At 38.6% G+C, this 26,458-nt stretch overlaps 1 protein-coding gene across 1 annotated transcript in view; it reads right to left on the bottom strand.

Moving 5' to 3' along the window:
• Positions 1 to 26,458, bottom strand: part of pclob (piccolo presynaptic cytomatrix protein b) — a 75,010-nt gene that overhangs the window by 14,989 nt on the left and 33,563 nt on the right. The window contains exons 13-29 of the mRNA XM_047349357.1: positions 24,656 to 26,217; positions 24,296 to 24,561; positions 23,110 to 23,932; positions 20,431 to 21,472; positions 18,734 to 18,802; positions 17,190 to 17,216; positions 15,883 to 15,971; positions 15,693 to 15,768; positions 15,443 to 15,568; positions 6,017 to 6,125; positions 5,734 to 5,801; positions 5,403 to 5,638; positions 3,557 to 3,604; positions 3,302 to 3,432; positions 1,325 to 1,351; positions 791 to 884; positions 226 to 297 (exon numbers count right to left, since the gene is read on the bottom strand). Of these exons, the coding sequence (XP_047205313.1) occupies positions 226 to 297; positions 791 to 884; positions 1,325 to 1,351; positions 3,302 to 3,432; positions 3,557 to 3,604; positions 5,403 to 5,638; positions 5,734 to 5,801; positions 6,017 to 6,125; positions 15,443 to 15,568; positions 15,693 to 15,768; positions 15,883 to 15,971; positions 17,190 to 17,216; positions 18,734 to 18,802; positions 20,431 to 21,472; positions 23,110 to 23,932; positions 24,296 to 24,561; positions 24,656 to 26,217 (4,865 nt within the window). The remainder of the gene's footprint in view (positions 1 to 225; positions 298 to 790; positions 885 to 1,324; positions 1,352 to 3,301; positions 3,433 to 3,556; positions 3,605 to 5,402; positions 5,639 to 5,733; positions 5,802 to 6,016; positions 6,126 to 15,442; positions 15,569 to 15,692; positions 15,769 to 15,882; positions 15,972 to 17,189; positions 17,217 to 18,733; positions 18,803 to 20,430; positions 21,473 to 23,109; positions 23,933 to 24,295; positions 24,562 to 24,655; positions 26,218 to 26,458) is intronic.

Genomic DNA, 26,458 nt, shown 5'->3' with positions numbered 1-26,458 from the left:
CAAAACAACTAGTTGTATACAACTAAGTTTTGGAGCCACTTTTGCACAGTTGTATCTTGTTCTACAAAAATTCCAAAAGCTACATTAGACTTACTGTTTAGACTGAACAAATTTTAGACATGATCTCTTTAAGTTTAATGCGAATAGTTAAGGAGTTCTGATAGAGGTTGTTCTGACAGTGGATACCAGTAAATAAAATATAAGTAAAATTCCAGCAGCACTTACTTCTCCAAGAAAGTCATTGGAGGAGGATCTGTCATAGTCCCACACTGTTACCTCCAATGTTTTTTTCTTTAACTGGATAGGGAGAGGGAAAGAGAAAGAGAACAAATAGTCACAGACTGAAATATACACACTCTGTAAAGAAGTATCAGGAAATAATCTGTATTTAATTGTATAACTATGGTTTTTCTGTCTTGTTAAGAAATCTTGTAAAAAAATGCCAGGTATTGCAAACTAAGCAGAAGTGTATTTATTTAGAAAAGAGAGTGAGTCAGGTTGGATATGTTCCAATGTGCATTTATGTGTCAACATAGATAAACATAATTAAAAGTCACAATCACCGCTAGGCTATTGAGTTTGTGGGAGCTGAAATTTTTGTACTCAAATGTTTTCTAGGAGTTCTAATAAGAGGCTTCGTGGGGTACTGAAGACAGCCCTGAGGCAAAGGCACAAGTACTGAATCCTTGCTGGCTTCATAACAGGCTGAGACATCACTGTCTATCAAAGTAGGCCACAGAAAAGTCTCTAAGGATCTCCATGAGTGTATATGTGTACATGTGCTGAGTACCTGCTCCAAATGGATGTTCTTGTAGATGACAGTCTGGTTCCATTCTGGGTTTGTTGTCTTCTGGGCATACTTGGTTCTTCTCCTGTTATCAGCACTGATGATTCGTGACATACAGCAATAAAAGTTGTGAGAATTGCATCAAAATGAATTACAAGCTAATACATTTCCCAGCTTGGTCCCTTGGCAAACATTTACTGCCACCAATTTACTCAGCTCATGGATTAGATTTGTAAATGTTTGTTAAATTTTCAATACTCAGTGTGACATCAGAAACAAACAAAATTGTTATTTAAATGTTTATTTGAACTAAGATGATTTTATGGAATAAAAAAGTAAAGATAAGAATTTAGGAGTTTTGAAAGTTAGAAGCATGGAGTGGAGAGAGAGTGCAGTGATATGAGTGTTGTCACATAGAGTAAAATAAAGAATATAATTGGACAAACAACAAAGGCCACAACAGAAGGATGTAAAACCACTGGAAGACATCCCCAAAAGAAAAAAGAAACTGAAAAGAAAAGATCAGCACCACACTACCTTGCATTCTGGACAACCATGACTTGGCTGAGGGAGTCCAGAAGAGGAAGAGGAGGGCAGATATCACAAACAAGAAAGGCAAAAAAATACGAAAAACAGTCAGAGAAGCCCAGAGTGCACAAAGAAAAAGCAATAAAGGATAGAGAGCTGAGGCAATCAATATTTTCTGCATTATGCACCACTTGTTTTGTGTCCAAATGAAACATGTTAGAAAAGAGCTGAAAAACTCTGGAAATTTATCTAAATTGATGTTGAGGTACCCTGAATGTGCTCTGTTCTGTATATGACAACAAATGGATTTTAAAATGTTCCTTAAATCAAATAAGGCAAAGGAGCAAAAGTATTCTAACTGAGCTTCCCTTTCCAACTTATGCTGCCTGTAGGTCGAGAGAGTGTAACCTCATAAACAGACCTGATGGGGTCATTATCTAAGAACAGATATTGTTACAGAGCAACTCAAGGCCTTATTGATTCTTTCTTGTTATCCACAAGCTCTTGGGAAGAGAGTGGAGGAGACTTAAGAGGAGGAGCTCTGGAAACATCAGGGCAAAAAATAAAAATAAAAATACTCTGCTATGGCAAATAAACTAGGAAAGAGTTCATCCCCTTTAAACTTTTTCACCACACATCACGTTACAGACAAAAAATATGATGTTTGTTCTGGGGATTTTATGTGGCCAACTCAGTAGTTTATAATTGTGAAGTGGAGGTAATACTATGTTGTGGATATATATTTTTCCAATTAAAATCTGAAAAGTTTAGCATGCATTTGTTCTCGGGTCCAGTCCATATTTTGCAGAATTAACTTTATTACAATTGCAGCTGCATGTTTTTAGTAGTATGTCTGAGATTACATTTTTTTGCATTATTTTGAAAGAGCATCTGTAAACATAAGTTTTTAAGTCTTATCACAAATTCTCAATTGGATTTCAGTCTGAAATTTGAAATTCTAATAAATGAATATGTTTGATCTAAACCAGTCCATTGGAGCTCTGGCTGTATGTTTAGGGTTTATTGTTTTGCTCAATGGTGGGACTGTGCCCCATTCACAAGTTATTTGAAGCCTCTAACAGGTTCTATTTCCTGTATTCAGTTTCTGTAGTTCCACCATTCTTTCCTCAGCTTAGTTTTCCTGTTTCTCTGGAATAAAATGCACAATGTATCTCCATGAATATTGTGTGTTCAGGGTCAGTTTTTGCCTCCACCATGTGTAGAGTTTTGAACACAGGCCAATAATGTTTTTTTCTCATTTAACAGGACCAGCTTCCTCCTCTTCTTTACTATGAGGCTGGTGGCAAACCAAAATGGGACTTCTTGCAACCATGTCTTTTAAAGCCATTTCCATAAAGACCATAATTGGAATGTGTTCTAGTTCTATCAACAGATACTCCCACCTGAGCTGTGGATCACTGCAACTCCTCCAGAGTTAGCATTTTTTCAGTAATATTCTGAACAAACAACTTGGGATTAAATATTGCACATCCAGACTCCTCTTAAATACAAATGTACAACATAGTTTTTTACATCTGTTTTTTTGAAAAGAAATTAAATTGATTAAATCCATAATCCTTTGCAACTTTCTCCTAACCTTTGCACATAAATTTCACATACATTTCCAATAAAAGACATTAAAGTTTGTGGTTGTAATGAAACAAATGTTAAAAAGTTCAAGGTATACAAATGCTGATACCAGGCACTATACATGGCTAGTGTGACAAATTCCAACCTAGATCAAAATACAAATATTTTGGATATTTTTGTAAAATGGAAAATCCAAATAAATCAATAATGCAGTGCAAAAGACTGCCTCATTTCTTCATGTCCTTCTCCCAGACAAACTCAAGGGGTTAGTCAGTGTTATACAGAATACCTACAAAGTCATAAAAAACAGGGGTAGAAAAAATAAGACAGACTTGAAATCAAATAGGTAAACACAGACAAGACCTCAGTGGAACCTGAAGCCCCTTTAGAGCTCACCCTCTCCCTGGTAAAAGGTAGACCTTCACAAAAGGGTCAGAATAACCGTCATTGTCTCGAGCGGCCAAGTTTCTTGCCTGCAGGACGTGAACAATCAGGTTTCCCAGATTTCTATCATAGTTAATCTGGAGCTATGGGGAAAAAGCAGAGGGAAGTGAGAGAAATCACACTGCTGGATTATTTTTTTTTTGTTCGATCTTAGAAGCATACAATAAAAACGTAATGCAAACTTATTTTTCAGAATGTGTTTACTACCTGAATTTCTCCAGTGATAGGATGAGGCGTTTTCATGACCTCTATAGGCTAAAAAAACAGAAAAAAGTAAAAAGTCATCAGCTGCCACCATATATTATCAGAAACTGCCCCAGGAGAGGAAGTGCCAAGATCTCTCACTATATCTAAAAGCCTCTGGACAGATTTTACCATCTGAGCAGTGTAATTTGCAGGAAGAAAAGGGCAGCAAAGTTACAGAAGAGAGACACAGTTGGCTCACAGCAAGAAGCTTCTTACAAAAGAAGTTTTGGATTTTTTTCTCTAGGCATTCACACAACTGAAAAAAATGTTATGTGTTTTACCGCTTAACTTGCAAATGACATCGTAAGCATACACTGCGTCATTCCATCTTAATGTACTAATTACTCACCATACATCTTCACTGATAGCTTTCTTATTGTATCACTATAATTAATCAATGAGACTATAATTCTTACTTTTCTTTCACACAGCGCCATGAAAATGTATTTGCATCTCTACAGATTTCTTCTGTTGTTGCTTTTTTGTCACAGTTAAATGTTTTAGATCCTCAAACAAAATATACTATCAAAAATTAAGGCCAAACAGGGTAAATAGAAATGCTGTTTTCAGATCATTCTGTGATGTAACACATTTTTCAAAAAGTTTAGTTCAGTTTTACTAGCCACATCCAGACCCTATTGTTGCCAGTAGAATCAAGAAGTAACTGTCTCATAGCATGAAGTAGGCCACAAAATCCTAAAAAGCAACAAATAATGCTCATATCTCAACTTAAAAATCAAGATAAAAAAAAACAACAAATGTTGACATATACAGTCTGGAAAAGAGATTTTTAAGTAATTTCTACACTTCTGGGACTTCAGCAAAGTCTTCTAATGGAGAAAAAAAGCACTATGGTGAACCTTTCCAGGAGTGACCAGCTTATCCAACTGACTGAACTCTACTCTACTGACAGCTCATCTAAGAGGTTGCAAAAAATGAACAACATGTAAAGCACTGGCCACCTCACTTGCCTCATTTAAGGTCAGTGTTCCTTATTTAACAACAGGGAAGACTCTGGGCAAAAATGCATTAAATTAAAATCAAATATTTGAAAAAGGTCATATCTATAGTCAAACACAGTGGTGTTTGTGTGATGTTCTAGGGCTGCTTTGCCACTTTGGAACTGGACAACTTGCCTTAATTTGTGAAACCATGAGTTTTGTTCTTGTGCAGAAAATCCTAAAGGAGAATGCCCAGCCATCGATTCATGGCCTAAAGCTCAAGCGCAATAGGATTCAGATTTAGAAAACTTTACTAATCCCAGAGGGTAATTTAATTTCAGTTAGACTCATCCATCACAAGGATTAAATACTATTTAATCTAAAGCATATCAGGAAGTCCATCTCTGAATGGCTCCAGAAAAACCCAAAAGGAAGACATGGCCTACTCAGAGTCTGATTAAAATGCTGTGGTGTGACCTTAAATTGGCCATTTATGTTCAAAAACCCTCCAATGAGGCTTAATTAAACAATTCTGCGGAGAATGTGAAAGACACATTGCCAAATATAGCAAACACCTAATGGCAGTTATTATCGCCAAAAGGCAGGTTGGTTTGGACAGTTTTTTTATTTCAAGAAATGAAATCATCATTTGAAAAATATTTTGTGTATTTTTATTTAGGGTATCGTTGTCTGAAATTAACATTGGTTTTCTAGATCTGAAACAATTAGGTGTGACAAAAACAGTAGTAATCCATAAGGGAATAAATACAGCACTGTAAACTTATTTTGCCTGTTTTGCATTTTCTCATTTAACACATCAGGTCATATCACTGCTACTGTGAGCATCGTTTTAAAATGTGAGCTACCTTGTGTCGCTGTTTCTTGTTGATGGCAGGGGATGCCGGCTGGCCAGGACTTGGGACCCCACTGGAGGCTGCTGACCCGGGGCCAGAGTGAAAGAGAGCAGAATGTTCCAGTGCAGAGAGGATCCCCAAACCCCCCGGTCCTGTTCCCGCTATGCCAGGAGCTTGCTGCTGGGACACCTTCTGGAGCTCTGCAGCTAACTGATTAGGATCCACACCAGGCGATCGCTGGCCACCTGCTGTGAGACATATGTACCATAATCCATGCTGTATTCATGTAGCTAAGGTGAACACATACAATCATGTAGACAAATCAATAAATTTTTACGCATACCAGCCTTAAGCTGGACCTGGTGCTCCAGAGCCTGTGGGTGCTCAGGGTCAGACATCATATTAAGGTCACTGCTTGGATCCACAGAAAAAACAATGGAATTACAAATGGTGTGCCTTAATATCAATACGTCACATATTATAATCTGACAGATGAAGAGGTTAGGAATACATAAAAGGAGCAGGGGGTAGAGAGATTCTGATCAAAGGTGCAATGTTGCCTGATTGCAACAAAATACATGAGTACCGATGAGACTGGGAGATTGACATTGACAGATGTTACTCACAGTCTCACACAGAGCTCCGCCTCTATACAAGGTTTGCCCATAATGCACTGAACTTCTTCGTACGTCTTCCCTGTTAGAGGAACTCCATTCCACTCCAACACCTGCATGCCTGCAACAGGATCAAGTAAGGTGAAACACAAAAGCGAGGTTTTTAGTTTCCATGCTTTATATTTCAAGAGTTTCTTGAGCGTGTTTTATTGCCTGGCCTTTAAAGAAATTATATTTTGGCACAAAATGTTTTTACTGTTTTTAACCAAAACAAACAGCAATCTAAATGGAGTATTAGTCTGAATTTATTAGCTTCACACAACATTTTAGAATCAGAGCGTTAAGAAAAAAAAATTGAGTAGTCTTATTTTTTGACTCATTCTTTAAAACAATCTCACAGTTAAATGTATATGAATATGAAAATTAGAAACATATATTTTATAATGAAATTGGTTTATCAAAAATAGAAAAGAAACAACACACAGTTGTACTTTCAAATCTAAAACCAAGAGAGTCTGCTCTCGTACAACAACACGTAATAGCTCATCTATAACATCACTATAACTGTAACATGCCCATCTAATTTCACAAGGTCAAACAAACATGGTCAAAATGCAAAGTCAAAAAGAGATCCTTTGTGTTATTTGTGTTGCAAGGTGGGGTTTTAGAAATTAATGAGCTTCTAGCACACAAACTCAGATTTTTCAGTCTGGCACCTGCAAACTCCTTAAAACTCACTGGGTGTGTTCCTTGCGCTAACTGTATGTATTTTCTTTATAGGGGTATGCTCTGTTCTAATGAGAAAAGGACTGCAATTTTCATTTTGTTGGTCTGCAAAAATGTAAAATAATCTGGCAATTGTCCCTTATTACATTCATATAAAAAGCCATGTTTTCTCTCCCAAATTCTGGACTGAAGCTGTATAACTATTCTTACTCACTTTACTGTCAGTACGTTGCAGTTAATCTTCATTATTTTCCCTGTGTGATTTCTAATCTTTAAAATGTTACTATTGTAATTTCAGGAGATTTAAAGAAAAATAATGTAGTATTTTGCAGGTTCATTCACAGTGTGAGCATTTTTCAGTGCTGACCTTTGTGTATTTGTTAAGCTAAATATAGTCCAATGACTAACACAGCCCACTAATGTGGGGGAGGAGTTTGCTGCACTTTAATGAGACATACCAGGGAATGAGACATGACAGATCCAGCAACCAAAGCTACTATAACTGTTACAGCAACAACTGTTAGCAAGAGCTTTAAACATAGCTCTTGCAACCTTGGTTGTAAGAGAATTGTAGAAGTACTTTCCCCTAAGATAAGTGTTTGAAAATGTATCTATCAAGTCAAGCTAAGTATGCATAAAGGAACATTCTGCCAGTCTACTGTAGGACATAAGAAATATCAATTGTTTCTAAAATGAAATAAAGGCTCTGATTATACTCAGGCATCTTGTTTCAGATTAGTGATTATTACACCTTTAACTGTTTTTACTTCAACCAAACATATGGGTATTTGTGAAAACAGTTCAGCAAAAACAACATTTACATTAATTAACTGGAAAAATCAGTTAACGGTCAGCATGTAGGAAGAGCTGTTAATCAAACTAAACCAATTTCAAGGGCTTGTGGTTGTATATATGTATAATTAGGGATTTTTATTTCCTATTTATCTAAATTTCATAATGGAGTTTAAACAAAAATTCAACACGGAAGACTCACCATCATCTCCAGCTTCGTCTAATTACTCCTCAATGCAGCTCTGCTCCACCAATCAGCGTCAAGTCTGCATTTCTCCCTGGCCAATCATCCTTCAAGGCTCCACTTTAAAAGATCTTCATCCGTGGATTCTTCCGTTCTGCAACTGAACTTTGACGTTCAGTCACGTCATGTTCGACTTCAGTCTGACAATCTGGCTGCTCCTCGCAACGGATCTTCACCCTCCTTCCTCCTTACTTGCTCGCTGAACCATTCGCCTGGCCTCCCGCTTTGGCGTCCATTCTCCCAGTCAAAACCAAGCTGCATGTTTCCTGACTCCGATCTGGATTTATCCCACCTCGTTCAGCTCTCCGCGCTCCTGCCGCAGTATGATTTTCTCCTTCCACCTCCTACCTCCCCCGGAAGCGCTCTAAAATCCTCCTGCCAAGAGTCGCCGAGGTTGACCTCCTCCACCTTGGCTCCCGCTGCACATTCCTGCCTGTCTTCTGCATGCAGCTTCTCCTCTGATCTTCGTCTCTCAAACCGATCCTCCCGCACCTCAAGCTTCGACGTCTTCTTCTACTCCAGTCATTCCTCAATCTTCTCTGCTTCATGCATATCGTCCATGGATTCTCTCCAGCGCTCCATTAATCTCACTCAACATCTCCGGAGTTCGCTTCCAACTTGGCCACGTCAGCATCCTCTTCTCTGCTCTACCGGCGCCTAGCCCACTCCTCGGCCCCTCCCACCGGCGTTCACTTCTCGCTTGTCTCTAGATGAGATGCATCACTCCATTTTTTTTTAACCTTCAGCCACATTTCAGGCATTCAGTGATTCTCACTTCTCTTTTTCGCTCAGGCAGATTCTATGCTCCCACGCATTCTAACGTCCCACCTAGGCTCCGTTCCTAGATTCTGCAGGGGCAGTGCATTAATCCAGGCTTCAGAATAAGAATCACCATGCACATTGTCAACAAAGCTGATTAATCTTTGACACTCATCGAAGTTTGATGCTCTCTCCGTAGTTTAAAGACGGGCTTCATGTTTATATTTTGTAGTTCTACTCCAACAAAAAGTTGGAGATCTTTAAAGTTGCCGGACTGCTTGGACAGTCAGTTTTCTCAGTCCAAATCTAAAGAACTGGACAAGAGAATGTCCAATTTAAGGGTCCACTCATCGTTGGCCCACTCAGCAAACCAGTTTGGACATTGGTTCATACAGCTTTCAGAGTTCCTCAAAGTTCGATCTCCGCACAAAGCTCTTAGTGTGACTGAAGAGTCACTTATAATGCAAGGCTTTAGTAGCATGAAGATATAACCATCAGTTTTTTTCAAATATTATTTTCTCCACTCAATCCGCATAAAACAAACTGATTTGAGATCGATTAGTTATTCCGTCTGGCTGAATTCCTGAACTATATTCATATCATTGGCAGGTTTTATCTTTAACAACTCATTTATGTTGGGAATCTGCAACTGTGTAGGAAGCCATATTTGCTCAGTAGAGCAGATCTATCTTCGTGTCTTTTAGAATGGTGGCACTTGCAAGATTAGGTCTGCACATTTAGCAACTGCTAACAGCGTTGTGCATCTGCCACTCGGTGAGCCCCTCAGAGAGTCAGAGGTATGGAAGAAACAATAACTTTTCATGAAATTCATATAAAGGTAAGAGAAATCAGTACAACTCAGAACCTTTAATTAAAATCTTTCAAGTGTATGTCAGGCGCAGCTATTTCTTTTCCTTCTCGCACTCCTTCATACAAACCGATCCCTCACTCGCTACCTTGTCAGTTACAGTCAGGCCTCCATGCCTTATCAGGATTACATCATTTCCCCTCCGTGCCTTGTCAGGCTCGTCCAAGTCTCATCTTCTGCTCGCCTCGTCAAGTTCTTCAAGTTCTCATCCTCTTGCCTAGTCAGGCATTCAATATTTTTTCCTCTACTCCGTGTCGGGCTCGCTCAGGTCCGCACCCTCTATACCTAGTCAGGTTTGTCTCACATCACCTCCATGACTTGCCATGCTCGATAGGTCTCACTCTCTGTTCTCCTCGTCAGGCTCAGCTGATTCTATATCCTCCACTCCAATCAAGTTGTACCATTCCCTCTCCAAGCTCAGTCAGCTTCATCCTTTCTCCTCCACGTGTTAGGCTCTGCTTAGCCCTTACACTCATCTTCTTGTTATGTTTCCTTTTCCCTCGTCCCTTAGCCAGTTTCTCATCCTTCCTCTTCTGCGCCTATCAGGCTCTCCACTCTTCTCGCCTCCCTTCTTCCCTTTCATTCGTATAGCTTTCAGCTCGGTCTTACACAGCATTTTTTGGGGGAAGACATATCTAATCTTAACCCTGTGATGTTCAAGCCTTCTATGGGCTTCTCAGGTTAGGTGAATTTACTTCTCCTATCAATTTGTTAGTTCCTTCTAGAAATTTTGCCTTCTCAGACCTCAAGTTCTATCCTGATCATTTCAAACTAAACCTTAACATACCAAAGGGAAAGGCCCATGTTTCATCTCTATTGTTCGCCTCGATGGCCCGTTCTGCCCATCTCAAGCATGCTTAAATCCACTCTTAAAACATTGCAAACTTAGCTCGCCCAGCATGCCCTTCTTTCTCACTCTAGAAGGAGCCCCCCATGTCCGCCTCCTTGTTCTTTAGGTTTTGAGGCATCTTTCGACTAGTACAACCCGCCTCCTAGTCAGGTCTCAAGTCACTTACTTAGAATTAGAGCTGCCTCTACAGCAGCAACCCAAAGCGTTTACAAGTCCTTCTCAAAATATTAGCATATTGTGATAAAGTTCATTATTTTCCATAATGTAATGATGAAAATTTAACATTCATATATTTTAGATTCATTGCACACTAACTGAAATATTTCAGGTCTTTTATTGTCTTAATATGGATGATTTTGGCATACAGCTCATGAAAACCCAAAATTCCTATCTCACAAAATTAGCATATCATTAAAAGGGTCTCTAAACGAGCTATGAATCTAATCATCTGAATCAACGAGTTAACTCTAAACACCTGCAAAAGATTCCTGAGGCCTTTAAAACTCCCAGCCTGGTTCATCACTCAAAACCCCAATCATGGGTAAGACTGCCGACCTGACTGCTGTCCAGAAGGCCACTATTGACACCCTCAAGCAAGAGGCTAAGACACAGAAAGAAATTTCTGAACAAATAGGCTGTTCCCAGAGTGCTGTATCAAGGCACCTCAGTGGGGAGTCTGTGGGAAGGAAAAAGTGTGGCAGAAAACGCTGCACAACGAAAAGAGGTGACCGGACCCTGAGGAAGATTGTGGAAAAGGGCCGATTCCAGACCTTGGGGGACCTGCGGAAGCAGTGGACTGAGTCTAGAGTAGAAACATCCAGAGCCACCGTGCACAGGCGTGTGCAGGAAATGGGCTACAGGTGCCGCATTCCCCAGGTCAAGACACTTTTGAACCAGAAACAGCGGCAGAAGCGCCTGACCTGGGCTACAGAGAAGCAGCACTGGACTGTTGCTCAGTGGTCCAAAGTACTTTTTTTGGATGAAAGCAAATTCTGCATGTCATTCGGAAATCAAGGTGCCAGAGCCTGGAGGAAGACTGGGGAGAAGGAAATGCCAAAATGCCAGAAGTCCAGTGTCAAGTACCCACAGTCAGTGATGGTTTGGGGTGCCGTGTCAGCTGCTGGTGTTGGTCCACTGTGTTTTATCAAGGGCAGGGTCAATGCAGCTAGCTATCAAGAGATTTTGGAGCACTTCATGCTTCCATCTGCTGAAAAGCTTTATGGAGATGAAGATTTCATTTTTCAGCACGACCTGGCACCTGCTCACAGTGCCAAAACCACTGGTAAATGGTTTACTGACCATGGTATCACTGTGCTCAATTGGCCTGCCAACTCTCCTGACCTGAACCCCATAGAGAATCTGTGGGATATTGTGAAGAGAACTTTGAGAGACTCAAGACCCAACACTCTGGATGAGCTAAAGGCCGCTATCGAAGCATCCTGGGCCTCCATAAGACCTCAGCAGTGCCACAGGCTGATTGCCTCCATGCCACGCTGCATTGAAGCAGTAATTTCTGCCAAAGGATTCCCGACCAAGTATTGAGTGCATAACTGTACATGATTATTTGAAGATTGACGTTTTTTGTATTAAAAACACTTTTCTTTTATTGGTCGGATGAAATATGCAAATTTTGTGAGATAGGAATTTTGGGTTTTCATGAGCTGTATGCCAAAATCATCCGTATTAAGACAATAAAAGACCTGAAATATTTCAGTTAGTGTGCAATGAATCTAAAATATATGAATGTTAAATTTTTGTCATGACATTATGGAAAATAATGAACTTTATCACAATATGCTAATATTTTGAGAAGGACCTGTATAGAGCTTCCCTCCATCAACTCAGCCGATCGCCTTCTTCAGCCACGGTCGCCAGACTTCCTCTCTGTGCTAGCTGTTCAACGATCTCCCAGCTCTTAGGTATGAGCTTCCTGCATTTACTGATGGTGGTTGGCCTTTATCCATCATTGGCTTTGTTCAATCTTCATTTTTCCGTTTTGCAGGACTCTTCCTTCAGCACCTGCCAGTCGTGTCCAATTATTCTCCCTCACTCTAGCTCACTTATGTTCTTTTCTGCTTTCACGACCGATTTATCTTCTAACTCCTTATTAATAGATCTGTTTTTATAGCTTTATTCCACATCTTTACCTGTATAACCTCTGCGGTGTATATATACATCATTTCGCATTGCCCTCACTGTATATCTATCATTGTGCATAGCCTTCCAGGCATATCTTTTACCTTGCATCGCCATCTAGGCATATCCATCATCGTGCATTGCCATCTAGGCATATCTATCATCTGCTTTTCATCCCTATTATTTTCCTTGCTTCCAAAGCCTATTTACAAAGTATTACTTTATTTTATGTCTTCATCTGCATTTCCTTCATGGCATTTCCAATACTGCATAACTCTTCTGAAATGTCTTCATCTCACTTTATTTCCCCTTCTTTTCTTTTCTTTCCCGTTTCATTTAAGCTTTTTATTTCCTTTAATTACTTTCACTCATTTCCTGCCTTTCTTCCTCCATTACCTGATCTATCTATTTCTTTTTCCCGCTCGGTGGATCTGTTTTTATAGCTTTATTCCATAGCTTTATCTGCATAGCCTTTTAGGTATTTCTATCATCTGCATAGCCTCCGCGGCATATATACATCATTTCGCATTGCCTTCACGGCATACCTATCATCGAGGATTGCCCTCTAGGTATATCTATCATGTGCTTTGCATCCCTATTATTTTCCTTGTTTTCATAGCCTATTTACAAACTACATTTCTCAGCATTATTTATCCTTTCCACGCCTTGCGCTTCTTTCTTCCATGTTTATTTCATTCTATTTTCCTGATAGATTTCCCTGTTAGTACTCAATTAGGCCTCGTCTTCTCAGTCTCTGCCTCATTTTTCTCCTCTACAGGCACCATCATTAATTAATTATTTTCTTCTCTTAAATCTTCAGCCCCATCTACGCCTTGTCAGGCACACTTACCTATTCCTTCTCTTTAGGCTCAAATCATCCCTTCTTCACACCCTTTATTTGAATCTTTATAAACCTCAATAACTTCCCTTCCGTTCTCATTTCCAGCCGCGGCCCCCTTTTTTTTGGGGGGGGGGACATCTCTAATTCTATCCCTAAGATGTTCATTCAAGCGCATGTCATTCTCAGCATTCACGTCTTCCACTGGGGTCCGAGCGCCAAAGAAATAAACATTCACTAATAAACCTTTCTAATTGCATCCCTGTCTTCTCTTTGTGAGTCTTTCCAGGTTGAAATGGAGTTTAAATGAAAATTCAACATGGAAGACTCACCATCACCTCCAGCTTCATCTAATTACTCCTCCATGCAGCTCTGCTCCACCAATCAGCATCAAGTCTGCATTCCCCCCCGGCCAATCATCCTTCAAGGCTCCGCTTTAAGAGATCTTCATCCATGGATCCCTCTGTTCTGCAGCTGAACTTTGACCCTCCTCCACCCCATCTCCACCATTTGGCTTTCAAACTCCTCCAAATCTCCTCAAGCCTCCACTCCACCGCCAGGATTGGATCTCAGGGGGAAAGATATCTCTAAATCTAACCCTAAGATGTTCATTCAAGCATTCACTTCTTCCACTGGGGTCCGAGCGCCAAAGAAATAAACATTCACTAAACTTTTCTAATTGCATCCCTGTCTTCTCTTTGTGAGTCTTTCCAGGTTGAATTTTCTTTTATAGATTTCTCATATTTACATATACAGAATAATGGTGACTAAAATAATGTGTTCTGGATTGTCCAGAGGTTAACTATACTATGCACCATGAATCCAGATAGGGATTTTTAAACACATTTAACATTAGAAAAGCTTTACCTTGCCTTAACTGTCAAGTGTTTTACTGTTAAAACAATATTAAAGCTATATTCTGAAAGGTATTCTTTTTTATTTTGTTTCAAATTTTAGGGATTTTGATATTTTTTGCTGATCTTGAGATCTTGTTTCATGCAGCAAATTTGTTGTTCCTTACCTCTTTTACATTTCCTGATTGCCTGGAACTATGTAATGTCAGCATTGCTTTGTTGTTTGATGTCTCTGTACAAAGACAGATTACTGTCCTTTTCTGTTCTTCCTAACACACATGGATATCCAGTAAATCTGCTAAATCTGCGGACATAACATTTCTTATCACAATAGTTCTTAACATGTGGTATGTGGAAATGAAGGGGGTTTGGTGGAATATGAAGTCCTGTCACATCTTATACAAATGAAAATATACAGTCATATTCTTTAAAGTAGAGAATATGTGTTCCAATGAGGCTTGTTTGTAGATTAAGAGTATTTTTTGAAAATTTTAGTTTTTAAGCAGGTATGAAACAAACCTTTAAAAAGCCAACATTTCTGTATCAAAACATGTTTTTTTTTACTGGCCTGATAATATTCTAAACTTAAATGTCCTGTTTTCATTAGCTGTAAGCAGAAAATCTGCATAATTAACAAATAGAGGCTTGAAAACATAATTTTGTTTGAAGTTAATTTTATGTGTCACTTAATAAGCTAAGTTACTGAAATAAATGAACTTTTCAACAATATTCTAATATATTGAATGGGTCTGTAGATATGATAAGAAATACATGTCACTTTTGATGTGCTCCTGCTCTAAAAACTGTTTATACTCAAAGTAAAGCTGTAGAATTATTAAAGCCTCTAGATAGATTTTACCACCCATATTCAGTAAACATTGTGAGGGTCGTCATTAATGGACTTTGACATGCCCGACAAATCTGTGGTAATCGGGCTTCTTGCAACATGTAGCAGTTTTGCAGCCACAAAACAATTTGTACTACTTTTGTTTTAAATATGTTCTAGCTATTTTACTAAAGTTTGTCTGGTAAACATATAAATACTTATGAGATTTTAGAGATGTACATTCATATTTCTCTATTAAACACAGTAATGTAAAGATGAGAAACTTTGCATATAAATCTGTACAACTAAGATAGGTTAACAGACAAATAAAATAAACTACAATACATTTTACATGAAAAAAAATTATACAGTTGAACATCAATGACCCTTCCTTGGAGGGTTTAGGTAACTTCATACAGTTTGCATGCAAAGATCAGGCAATATTTGACTCTGAATCTGTCTGTGTTGATTGACAAGGTCTAAAATTTCCCTTGTCTTAATGCGGGCTTTCTCAGGCTTTAGGGTTCTTTTCATTCTCTGCTTACCCTCAACAATTTTTCCTGTTTGTTCCACCATGCCTCCAGGAATGACCTTGGCAATGTAGGTTCCAATCTCACCACGGCTGCCTGGAATCTCCTTACCGCCCACCACACGGACCCCAAGTCCATTGCCTGAGGTAAAAAATAAAGTATAAAAATAGTATATTTTTAGTATATAGTATATAAATAAACTTTACTTGACTAGACTATAAAAAGTAATTTATCATATTAGAGTGTTCATGTGTTTGTGCTTTACCTGAGACGCTGGTGTCTGTCATGTCTCTTTTGATCTTGATGCGAGTGTGAGGGAAGGTGTAAGGAACCAATTTCATCTGAAACAGATTTCATGAATTTTATTGCAAAAAAAAAAAAAATATATTATTGCAAAAATGTGGTATACACAGAAATTTTACATAGGAAACCGAAAACTGATGCTTGGACCATACCTGTCTCCTATCCGACATGTGTCCACTCTGAGGCTGCCCTTCTCTTGGCTTATCAAACCAATCTGTGTCCTCTCTACGCAGGTGGTAGGCTAAACAAGGACAGAACGTTTTTTAAAGTATTACACATTCAGATGCACAGCTAATGACACATTTTCAGCTGGATAAATCTCTGCTGTGAACATGATGACTGTTTGGCAGAGATCTACAAAGCAATCAAGCTGGGAAAATGTTTATTTATTTTTTTCAGTTCTCTATAAGTTGTTTGCACACCAACTCCTATTTGCTAAAATGTAGGAAGATCTCTGATCTGTTCGCTCTAGATAGGTGAAAGGAAAGCTAAGTTCTGTTCCATTCAGTCCAAAATATTTATCTGTGTAATCAAATTAGAATTTCAAATGCTGTGTAAACAGTAAATTAAATACATTTGTTACAACATGCTTCTGATGCCTTACAATGCTTCTGATGTAAAAATTGTTTTAATGTTTTAGAAATTAAAATTATTGTAATGAATAATTTGTCGTAGACTGCTTCTTTTATCAATCTAAAAAAGGGTTTTCTACAGTTTGGAGTTGAAGCATTTAATTATTTGGTAACATTTTATTCCAACTGCTGTGCTTAGATTGCAAATCCTTATAACTGTGACATTTCTGTACTTTGTTGACATAATCCTGACAAACTCTGAGGGTAATGATCTCTAAATCCCCACAAAACCTATCCAACAGACGCTTAATACTTTTTAAGCATAAGGAATAATCGGGAGATTTTGCAGGTTTTACATCTATCATTTTGCAACTCAGAAAAAATTAATATATGTCTACAAAAACTACAAATGTTGGCTAAACCCAGAATGCCTAAGTGTCATCATATGGTCAGAGATTAAGAAGGTGCACCAATAGTGATGACTATGAATGAACTGCCGCATGTCTTGGAGAAAAAAGCCATGGATAGCACTTTCAACATTGTTCCTGTGGACACTTGTGCACATATATACGCATGATTTTGCAATTTACTTTTTGTGCATGAGTATGAAAACTAGAAATGAGTCAGAATGGTTACAGAACCACAGATCACATTCCTTAAAGAAAAAACTTAATTCACCATGGTTCATTCCAAAATAAAACTAAGATGTCAGATACTACAAGTATGCTAAATGATATGCACTATATACTAGTGAAAGGGTGGTTCATTCCAGCATGAGTCTGGTATGTTTACAGAATCAGCCAGAGAAGTGGACCATTCAGAATTATGATGTACAGCATGGAGTCACAGTCTCTACGCAACTACATGGAATTCAAATGCTGTCTCACCTTCTATATTCCAGTTTGGGCCTCCGGCTGGGGTACAAAGTTATATGTTTTTTATCAGAGCTTTTTTCAAAATATGCTTTATCTCACAGACTTTTGCTAAAGTAATATTTGTACTGAAAGTATAGAATAGCACATGCATTGAAAAGCATTAATCAGATACATGCTTGAAATTATTTCTACTACAGTGCCTTGTAAAAGTATTCAAACATATTGAGATGTTCTACATGTCGTCATGTTTCAACCACAAACTTCAATGTATTTTGGGATACGGATGGTTTAGGTGATAGACCGACACAAAGTAGTGTATCCTTCTAAAGTGAAGGGAAAATAATACAAGGTTTTCACTATTGTTTGTACAGATAAAAATCTGAAAAGTGTGGCCTGCATTTAGATTTTTCTCACCAAGGTAATACTTGTAAAACTGCAGCAAGGATAGCTGTAAGTCTTTTGTTGCATGTGCCTACCAGCTTCACACATCTTTGATTAGGGTTGTTGTGTTGTTGGAAGATGAACCTCTGCCCTGTTTTAGGTCTTTTGCAGCCTATAGCAGTTTTTTCTCATGGATTGCTCCACCCATCAGCGCTGACCAGATTTACTGTTCTGGCTGAAGAAAAGCATTCCCTCAGCATGATGCTGCCACCACTATTGTTCACTCTGGGGGTGGAGTGTTCAGGGTGATATGCAGTATTCGTTTTCTGGCATACATAACATTTTGTATATAGGCCAAAACCTTAGGTCCAATCTGACCAAAGCACCTTCTTCCACATGTTTCCTGTATTCAGTTCATTGATTGTTGCACTGGGTTTGTTGTGACATTCTCTCAACAAATACTTTTTCCTTGCCACTCTTTAGTAAGGCCAGATTTGTGGAGTGCACAACTAACAATAGTGCTGTTGACAAATCTTCCCACCTGCACAGTGTTTCTCTACAGCTCCTCCAGAGTTACCATGGGCCTCTTGGCTGCTTGTCTGATTAACATTATTTTTGCATTGTCAGTTTAGAATATATATATATACATATATATATATCCTTCACTGTCCAAAACTGGGAAAATTAATTTGTGTCAGCGACAAAGTTGCAGGCGAACGGAAGGTTGCAGATACACATTAAGATAGCGACAATAAAAAATAATATAGACTGTACACTAAATTTATCGTAATGTGAGATAAAAACTGTAGTCACGGCCTACAATGACTTTTCTTTCTGAATATAAATGTGTCATACTTTTGAAATGTGTATTTGTAAAAAACATTTGAAAAAACATTTTTCATTTCTCTTCCACTTGCTAATTTTTTCTTCATTATTGTGCTATTTTGTGATGGTCATTCACTGAAAATACCATTAAAATACAGTGAATTCTGTGACATGAGAAAATGTGAAAAATACTTCAGCAAAGCACTGTGTAACATTACTAGCCTGAAAGATGAACCCAGGCAGAACAATTTACAAAATGTATTTTCGAGCATTAAAGACATAAGAGATATTGTAAGATTTAGTCTTAGTAATATTAGAATATGTCTAAGAGCTATTGTAGGATACTCTACCGTGTCTGATACTTTCATGAATGATTCTGGCATCACCTCTTTTTAAAGCCAGCATGGACTCACTTAGCACTGCAATGAAGGCAGATAGACTTTTTAATATGGTTTCATGGTAAATACTACATTCTTTAAAATGTGTTTATAGTGAACCACTTAGGTCTCTGTCAAATGCGTTTATGACTATCGTGACATTACACAACCCAGGAATTTGTCTAAATACAATTTCCTGAGCTGTTTTTCTTTCTCTTGGCTGTTGCAATATTAACAGCCTTTCTAACATTTGAGAATTATGGAGATGGATATTCCATGTCAATATTTGCTGTCAATCACTAGAGAACAGGGACATCTCACACCGCAACGAGACATCCACAACAACAAAAAACAAGCCAAAAATATTAATTTTATTAACATGGAAATGGAAAACACCCAATACACAACATGCAAGGATGCAAAAATACAGAAAGAAAGAATCCAAGATTATACAAACACCAACACATATGAGACACACATGACTAAATCACACAAAAATCTATGATATTTAAAAATAGTTACTGCATTACCAGAAAAGCAGTTGTTAATGTTACAAATGTACAAGCCAGCCAGTATATCAGATTACCTCCGTACTATTTCTGTCATTAGCTGAGTAGGGATTATTAAACAGTAGTAGCAAGAGTAATTCTGCCATACTATAAATAATAAAATATTATAAATATTGAAATGATTTAGCAACATTCAAACCTTATAAAAGTGTATGACTGTTGCAAAGAAGTGATGAAGAACTTCATATTACTTTTAAAGACGGTACACTTGTGTGTCCATTTGAAGACATTTCACTTGTCTTGCTTGCAGATAAAGACATAGCTATAACCGATTATTGCGGAAGCAGTTCCATCACAAAAGCCATGATTACGGCTGGATTTTTATTATGTTTGTAAATTATAGGTATTCATGATTTATGTTTACGAGGCAAATTGCATACAACACAACAAATAATTGTACACGCATCACACATGGATCATAGGATATTTGTTTTATTTAATGTCAATATTTAATATATTTAACTAATAATATAGACCGCAAAACTAAAATTGTGTTAAAACCTTTTCATTTTCCATTTTAACTCATTCTTTTAAGATTTAAAAATGCTTAGAAATTTTGCTCCTTCCTGTTTAACATGAATAATTAAAGTGGCTTTAATGTGATGTATTCGCCAAACATTCACTAAATATATCCTGTGTTGCATGTAATTGTAGTACTCTTCATAAGTCTTAATCTTTCATAAAAAATAAGGCAGCAGTAACACAGAAAATATGTATGCATATTAAATTTGCTTTGTTTTAAGAATGTGGGTGACAATTAATTTGTGAAGAAATTAAAACATGCAAATGAAAGCACACATCAAAAGTGGGCAGAATTGAATGGTACTATACATAAACTCAAGTTGAGAGTTTTATGTACATGTGAGTTAGTTTTATAAAAGAAGCAAAGAAAAAAAAAGAAAACCCATGCAAAGTTTAATGTAACTTTTCCGAAGACAGAGGAAAATATAGCAAAGTATTACAAAAAATAATTAATTGAAGCACTGATAATTTTAAAAGAGATGGTTTGCACACAAAGTCAACAAAACCACTAGGCATTAGCATGCATCACAAGCAGGTCCACACAGTCGAACTGCTGCAACAGTCTCAGGCTCCATTTACCTTCGCTGTCAGACATGGCACCTTGCAGATCATCCATGATGAATGCGATGTCTCTATCATAGCCGCGTGTTCGAGATTCCTCCCTCATATGCTGTTGGACTTCTGGCAAGGAATGACTAGACCCAAATTGATCCCTGGAGTCAGCAGAAATGGGAGGCAGAGGACCAGCAGAAGCTCTAGCCATACCCATAGGCTGCCCCACTGGGCTCAGAGGACTTTCCTCCTCGGAGTTCTGAGCCACAATGGGGATACGGCCCCGGCTTTGGCTGATAGGCAAACTAGTAGGTTTTGCTCTAGAGACTCCAGGAGCAAATGCTGCGTCCAGGACCTCCCCCTCTGTCTTAAGTCTGAGTGAGGAACTAGACAGATCCCTTTTGATGGACAGATCTAAACCATATATAGAAGATGGTCGGGAAGAGGGGCGTGAAGAGGGACGGGAACGAGTGCCACTTGGATATGTGCCATCCTCCTGAGTGGTGCCTCTGAAAGTGGATCCTAAGCTGAGAGACTGGCCGAGGTTAAGAGAACCAGAAAGGTTGGCTCCTAAAGAAGACCCCAAATATTTTTGCTGCTCAGACAAGTTTTTCCTTAACCCAAATGTAATTTCGTCCTGAAGTAACCTTGCCCTAACTGCTAGACTAGAAACTGAGGAAGCCCCAGATCCCATGTAGCTACCAAATTCAGGCTCAAGGTCCCTATTCTCCTGAATTGGGGAAAATTTTGTGATGGCCTTGGAGTCTAACAAAGCCTTTTTGTTCTTCATCTGTTTCTGGTAAAGCATAGCAGCGGGAAGATTCTTTGCAGCCTGCTTTTCAAGAGTGAGTCTTCCAATGCTATATTTCTCCCCTTTAGGGAAGTGGCGAAAACTACTATCACTCGAGAGATACTGGGAAAGGCCAAGGCTTGTTAAGTGTTCAAGCCCCTCAGTTCCACGCCTGAACTCTTGCTTGATTTGCTGTTTCAGTAATTTCAGTTCATAGGGCTCCTCCATAGTGTCATCTTCTCCTTTACCATAGCGTGATGAGCCCAAAAATTCGGCCACCTAAATGGAAATAAGGCAATGCATATATAAATACAACAGCCCTAAACAAAAAGCCAAAACAGCAAAGAAATGATTTAGATCCAAGTATATTCCTTTCAAGGATATGTTATATGTAACAGTAAAAGTTCAGATCAAAATCCAATTGCAAATCTGCGGAAAATTGCTGTTCAAAGGTGAACTCCTAACCTAACCGAGGCTGAATTATTTTGCAAAGACATTTACTAAACTTCTTTTGTTTCTAGAAGTGCAAAGTTAGTCTAATAGACCCAGCAAAAGGTGGTGAAAAAAAATTAAAACTATGGGTCCTTTTTTTCACTTTACAATTAATGCCCCCATTTCACACAGCCCACAAATAAAACAAATCGCTGAGAATTGCCAAATTTTAGAATTCTTAGTTAAATCGTAATAAGTTCCCGAATTCATAGCTAATTCTTATTATCCTTACAAGGTTCTTGCTGTTTTTGATTCATCTGTAATATGTGGCAAATGTTTTGAGCTCTTTAAAATATTGTTGCCGAACTCCCATATCCAATAAATCCCAGTTAATCCTTAACAAATTAATAGGTGATTCTAAGTTATAATAACTGATCCCTGATTGATTTTTAGACATTCCTATGTATTCTTTTTATTTTTTTTAGATTTTGTTGCAGCACTAGTGACCTTTATTTTTGTTATTTGGAAAGACAGGAAATAAAGGGGGAAGGGAGGGGGATGGCATGCAGCACAGATCGCTGGGGTTGGGACTCGAATCAGGGATAGCTGCGTCGAGGAAGCCTCCATATATGGGTTACATGCTTTACTGCCATGCCATAAGCTGTGCCGATTTCTATGTACTTATAACTTAATCGTGAAGTATTGTCTTAAGTACTCAGGGCCTTTGAACCCCCATAAACTGCCCAAATCTCTTTTTTGCTTTTGGAAAAAAATAGAGAAAACAAGAAATAAGGAAAATAACTAATACAGAAATGTTAAAAACAAAAGAAAATAATAATTATTTTATTTTAAATACATAAGACATATAAAACAAAGTAAGATTATTTTTTAATTTAGTTTCTTAATACATTTCCTGTCCAAAAACAAGCACTTGAATTTTTGTTTTATTGACTAGAACAATCACTTCACTTAAAACTTAACTTCTAAATATCAACACTCATTATTCAAATAACATTCACTCCTTCTAGTCTCTCATCACTTTTTATTGTATGTTGATGTAAAATTCAACCAACTGTTGAATTTTACTATTATTATTTAAATTTAATCCTACCTGATTCTAAGATGCATTTGGCATTTTGTTAACTGATTCCTAACTGATTTTTAACATGACAAATTGCAAGCCAGTTAAAGTTGTATTAATACTTTTGCAAGGTTGTGGAAAAATTCTGGTAAAGCTAGAGGGTCAAAGATATCTTACCTCATATTAACTAATATTTAACTAATATGGTGATTTCTCAATGATGATAATAGGGTCACAATAAAAACAAAAAATATGTCAAATTTTAATAAAGGAAAACTTTTTACGCACATTTAATTTGCAAATAGAAATGTTGAAACACAAAAAGGTGCAATAATCAAATATAAACATATATAAAGACAACGTTTATATGACATAGAAGATGACACAATAATAAAGTATTTACCTCTGCTGTACGCCTCGCTTCTGCCGCCCTGAGTAGTCTGTCTGCTTTTGATAACTCTTTATCAGGCAGATTAAATCCAGAACCCATGCCAGAACTTCCAAGTCCTGTTGATGCCTTGGTGAGCTCTCCTATGTCCTCTATAAGCACATAGTTCCTGGCATTGTGATGGTCAATATCAGCATAGAAGGAATCAGCAGAAATACTTGACAGTGGACTGGAGGCCATGCTTCTCTCCTCTAACCTTAAATCTAAGTTGCCATACTTGCCCCCCATGTGAGCAACCCCATAGCCACTTTCTGTAGATGTTGGTACAATGAGCAGAGGTTGGTTGCGTATCACCTCATAGTTTGTGGTAATTTTGGGCTCTAAATCAGACAAGGTAGTTTGACGCTGCTTTCCCTGTTGCAAAAGCAAAGCATGTTGGTAGCTGCTAGGCTGGGCCTGAGCATGGGAAAGTGATAGTGTTTGGTAAGGAGATACCTGAGGATGGTATAGGGACTGCTGCTGATATAGATTTTGCTGGGTGTAATGGCTTGTAGTTTGGGTCTGAGGAACATACTGACCATATTGAGAGTAGGGGCTTGTAAGGGTGTTGTATTGGGAATCAGCTTCAGTTTGGGGAGGGACGAATTGATCAAATTCTGACTGAGGAGCGGTCCGTGGTCTCTCCAGGCCTTCCCCCTGGGTTTCTCTTAAGTTGCCAACCTCACTATCTGACATGTAGTCTCTTTCCTCAGCCACCCCTTGGAGATAGGCTCTTTCTCTCTTTTCTCTTTCCTTTAGCAAGACCTCTTTGCGGCGGTTTATACCCATCTCCAGATACCTAGAGCAGCAAAAAAATGTTTTAGATTTAAGGCACCAACAATTCTCAAGACACATTTTCAAATGACCAAACGATGGTCCAGTTTTTCACACATTTGTACCTGTTACTATGTGTAAGAGTGGAGAGGTCTCATTGAGTGTTGTCAAGGCAGTCTTTTAGCCCATAAGCTATTAAGGTAAAAAGGGAATCATGCACATGAACAAAAGAAATATAGTTTGAGACGGATTACTTACATGTTATCTTTTCAAATATTATTAATGATGTGCGAAGTATTCTGTAAATGATTATTCTAACAGGGTCTGAAACTAAACAATCTAAATAACTTGATTATTTGTTTCAATGTATAAATGTGTAGCTCCTTACCGCAACTTGGCATCAATTTCCTTTTCTTCTTCATCAAGCTCAGCTTGCTTTTTTCGCAGTTTAGAAGACTCTCTCTCCACTAGATCAAGCTCCTTATCTATGTCCCGCAGAATCTTTGCCCGGGCCATCGTTGTGCTGCGGGCAAGACGACGACGGGCAGAGTTGGTGCTATAGCCTGATCTTCCTGCCAAAGAATCATCCTCATTAGGGGGGTCCGGGAGGGTTCGCTTTACCTTCTTACCACTACTAGATGAAGAGCTTCGGCCCTACGACACAGAGACAGATCACATCAGATTACATATGATAAAAAAGAAAATTGCAAATGCTATTTTATTTGCAAAACAACTTTTAAAGACTTACAGAATAGCTGTCTGCATAGTATCCCCCAATTCTGTTATCAGTTGAAGGACTAAGAGATTTAGGATCCGACAGAGACTTCTGGCCAACCTTTAAACTCCGAGGGCCAGAGGAGAATCTGTTTGGGTCAGCAGTTAGCATTCTCTGCCCTCCATATGACTTCTCTGGTGATAGGGGAGAGACTTGGCTGTAGAGCACTTTAGCTTTATAGGGGACATCTGCCGTTAGTTGCATGCTATATCCAACCTCAACAGGTGAATGCCCTCTGTCTGTGTCTGTCTGACAGCTCAGACTGCTACCTCTTTGAGAGTTTTCTGGAGCTGATATGTGCTTAATGATTTCTATCTTTGTGTCCATTTGGACGTTGGGTCGCTTGATACTTCCCGAGTGGTCAGTCTGCACAGAAATTTCTGCTACTGTCTGGATGGCAATGCTAGACACCTTAGAGCCGTGTTTCCCATCACCACTATGCTTTCGAGAACGGCGTCGAACTTTGGCGGGAGCATCCCACTCATCTTGATCTTCATCATCAGACTGAACTAAGCTATCAAGGTTTCTTTTAGTTTTCTTTTTCTTTCCCATGTGCTGCTTTTCTGCAGAGTCTTCATCATCTGTTTGTACACCACTGTCTAGGATTTTTTTACCTAGATCCTTGTCAGCTTGAAGCTTTACTATGTTAAGCTGCTCATGATGTTCTGTTTGTGCTCCTGTAGATGGAAGTACAGGCTCATCTTTCACAGGCCAATACTGACCACTGTCCCCTACTCCAGCATACTTAGCTTCTAAAAGGTTTCCTGTCATCCCAGTACTGCTGTAGTGCTCATCTAGCTGCTGCTGGAGTTGAAGTTGGAGTTGTTGGATTTGCTGCAGCTGCTCTTTCTGTTGAGCATAGGTCTCCTGCTGGGCCACCATGTGGGCATGATGCTCCTCTTCTTGCTGAAGAAGAAGCTGTTGTTTCAGAGCTTGAAGTTCTTCAAGTTCCCTTTGCACCATTAGTTGCTCCTGTTCTCTGTAGCGCTGGATTTCTTGTCTTTCCCACTCCAGCTCTTCAGCAAGACATAACTGCTTGAGCTTCTCTAACTCTAAAAACTCCCTTTCCATCTGATACTGTGCCATCTTGGAGTTGTCTAAGCCAGGGAATATTGGTGAAGAAGTTAGAGCATCTAAAGAAGCAGCGATTGCTTCCAGGGTGGTGTCGGAGTACATTTCTGGGTAGCCAGTTATGAGGTCAGCTAAAGCTGTAGGAAAAAACTCTTTAGATAGCTCCGCCTCAAAAGGAACAATCTTTCCTGGGTCTGTTGTAGGAACAAAGCCATATGCATGCAATAAGGACTGATCCTGCACAGTTAATGTAGGTGTCAAAGTAGTACTGAAGATGGAGCCTGGTTGAGTTGTTATTGCATATGTGGATGGAACTGGTGCAGCAACTGAAGAATAAACTATTCCATCTGAGGTTCTTAAAGCACTATTTACACCAAATCCAGCAGCTGGAACCTGGGAGTATGGGGCAGCATTCATTGCAGAGTAGACGCTGTTTGTTTTGCTAGTATAGTCTAGTGCTTCACCTGTCAGAAGACAAAATCAATAAATCATTAGAAGCCATTTGTAATTTTAGAAACCAGGAAGCTGTAAATTATTTTATAAGGATCATGCAATTAGGAAAACGAAAAAAAAAAAGTTCCACTGTACATGCATATATGTAGATATTTTGGTTAACAGGATGCAAAACCAAAATATTGAGGGAGTACACGCAGGCAAACACATGCATCTGTATAAAGAAAAACAAAAACAAACATATTGGGATTA

The sequence above is a fragment of the Girardinichthys multiradiatus genome, chromosome 2 (assembly GCF_021462225.1).
Source record: "Girardinichthys multiradiatus isolate DD_20200921_A chromosome 2, DD_fGirMul_XY1, whole genome shotgun sequence".
Taxonomy (NCBI): Eukaryota; Metazoa; Chordata; class Actinopteri; order Cyprinodontiformes; family Goodeidae; genus Girardinichthys; species Girardinichthys multiradiatus.
This window is presented reverse-complemented; position numbering and strand designations above follow the sequence as displayed.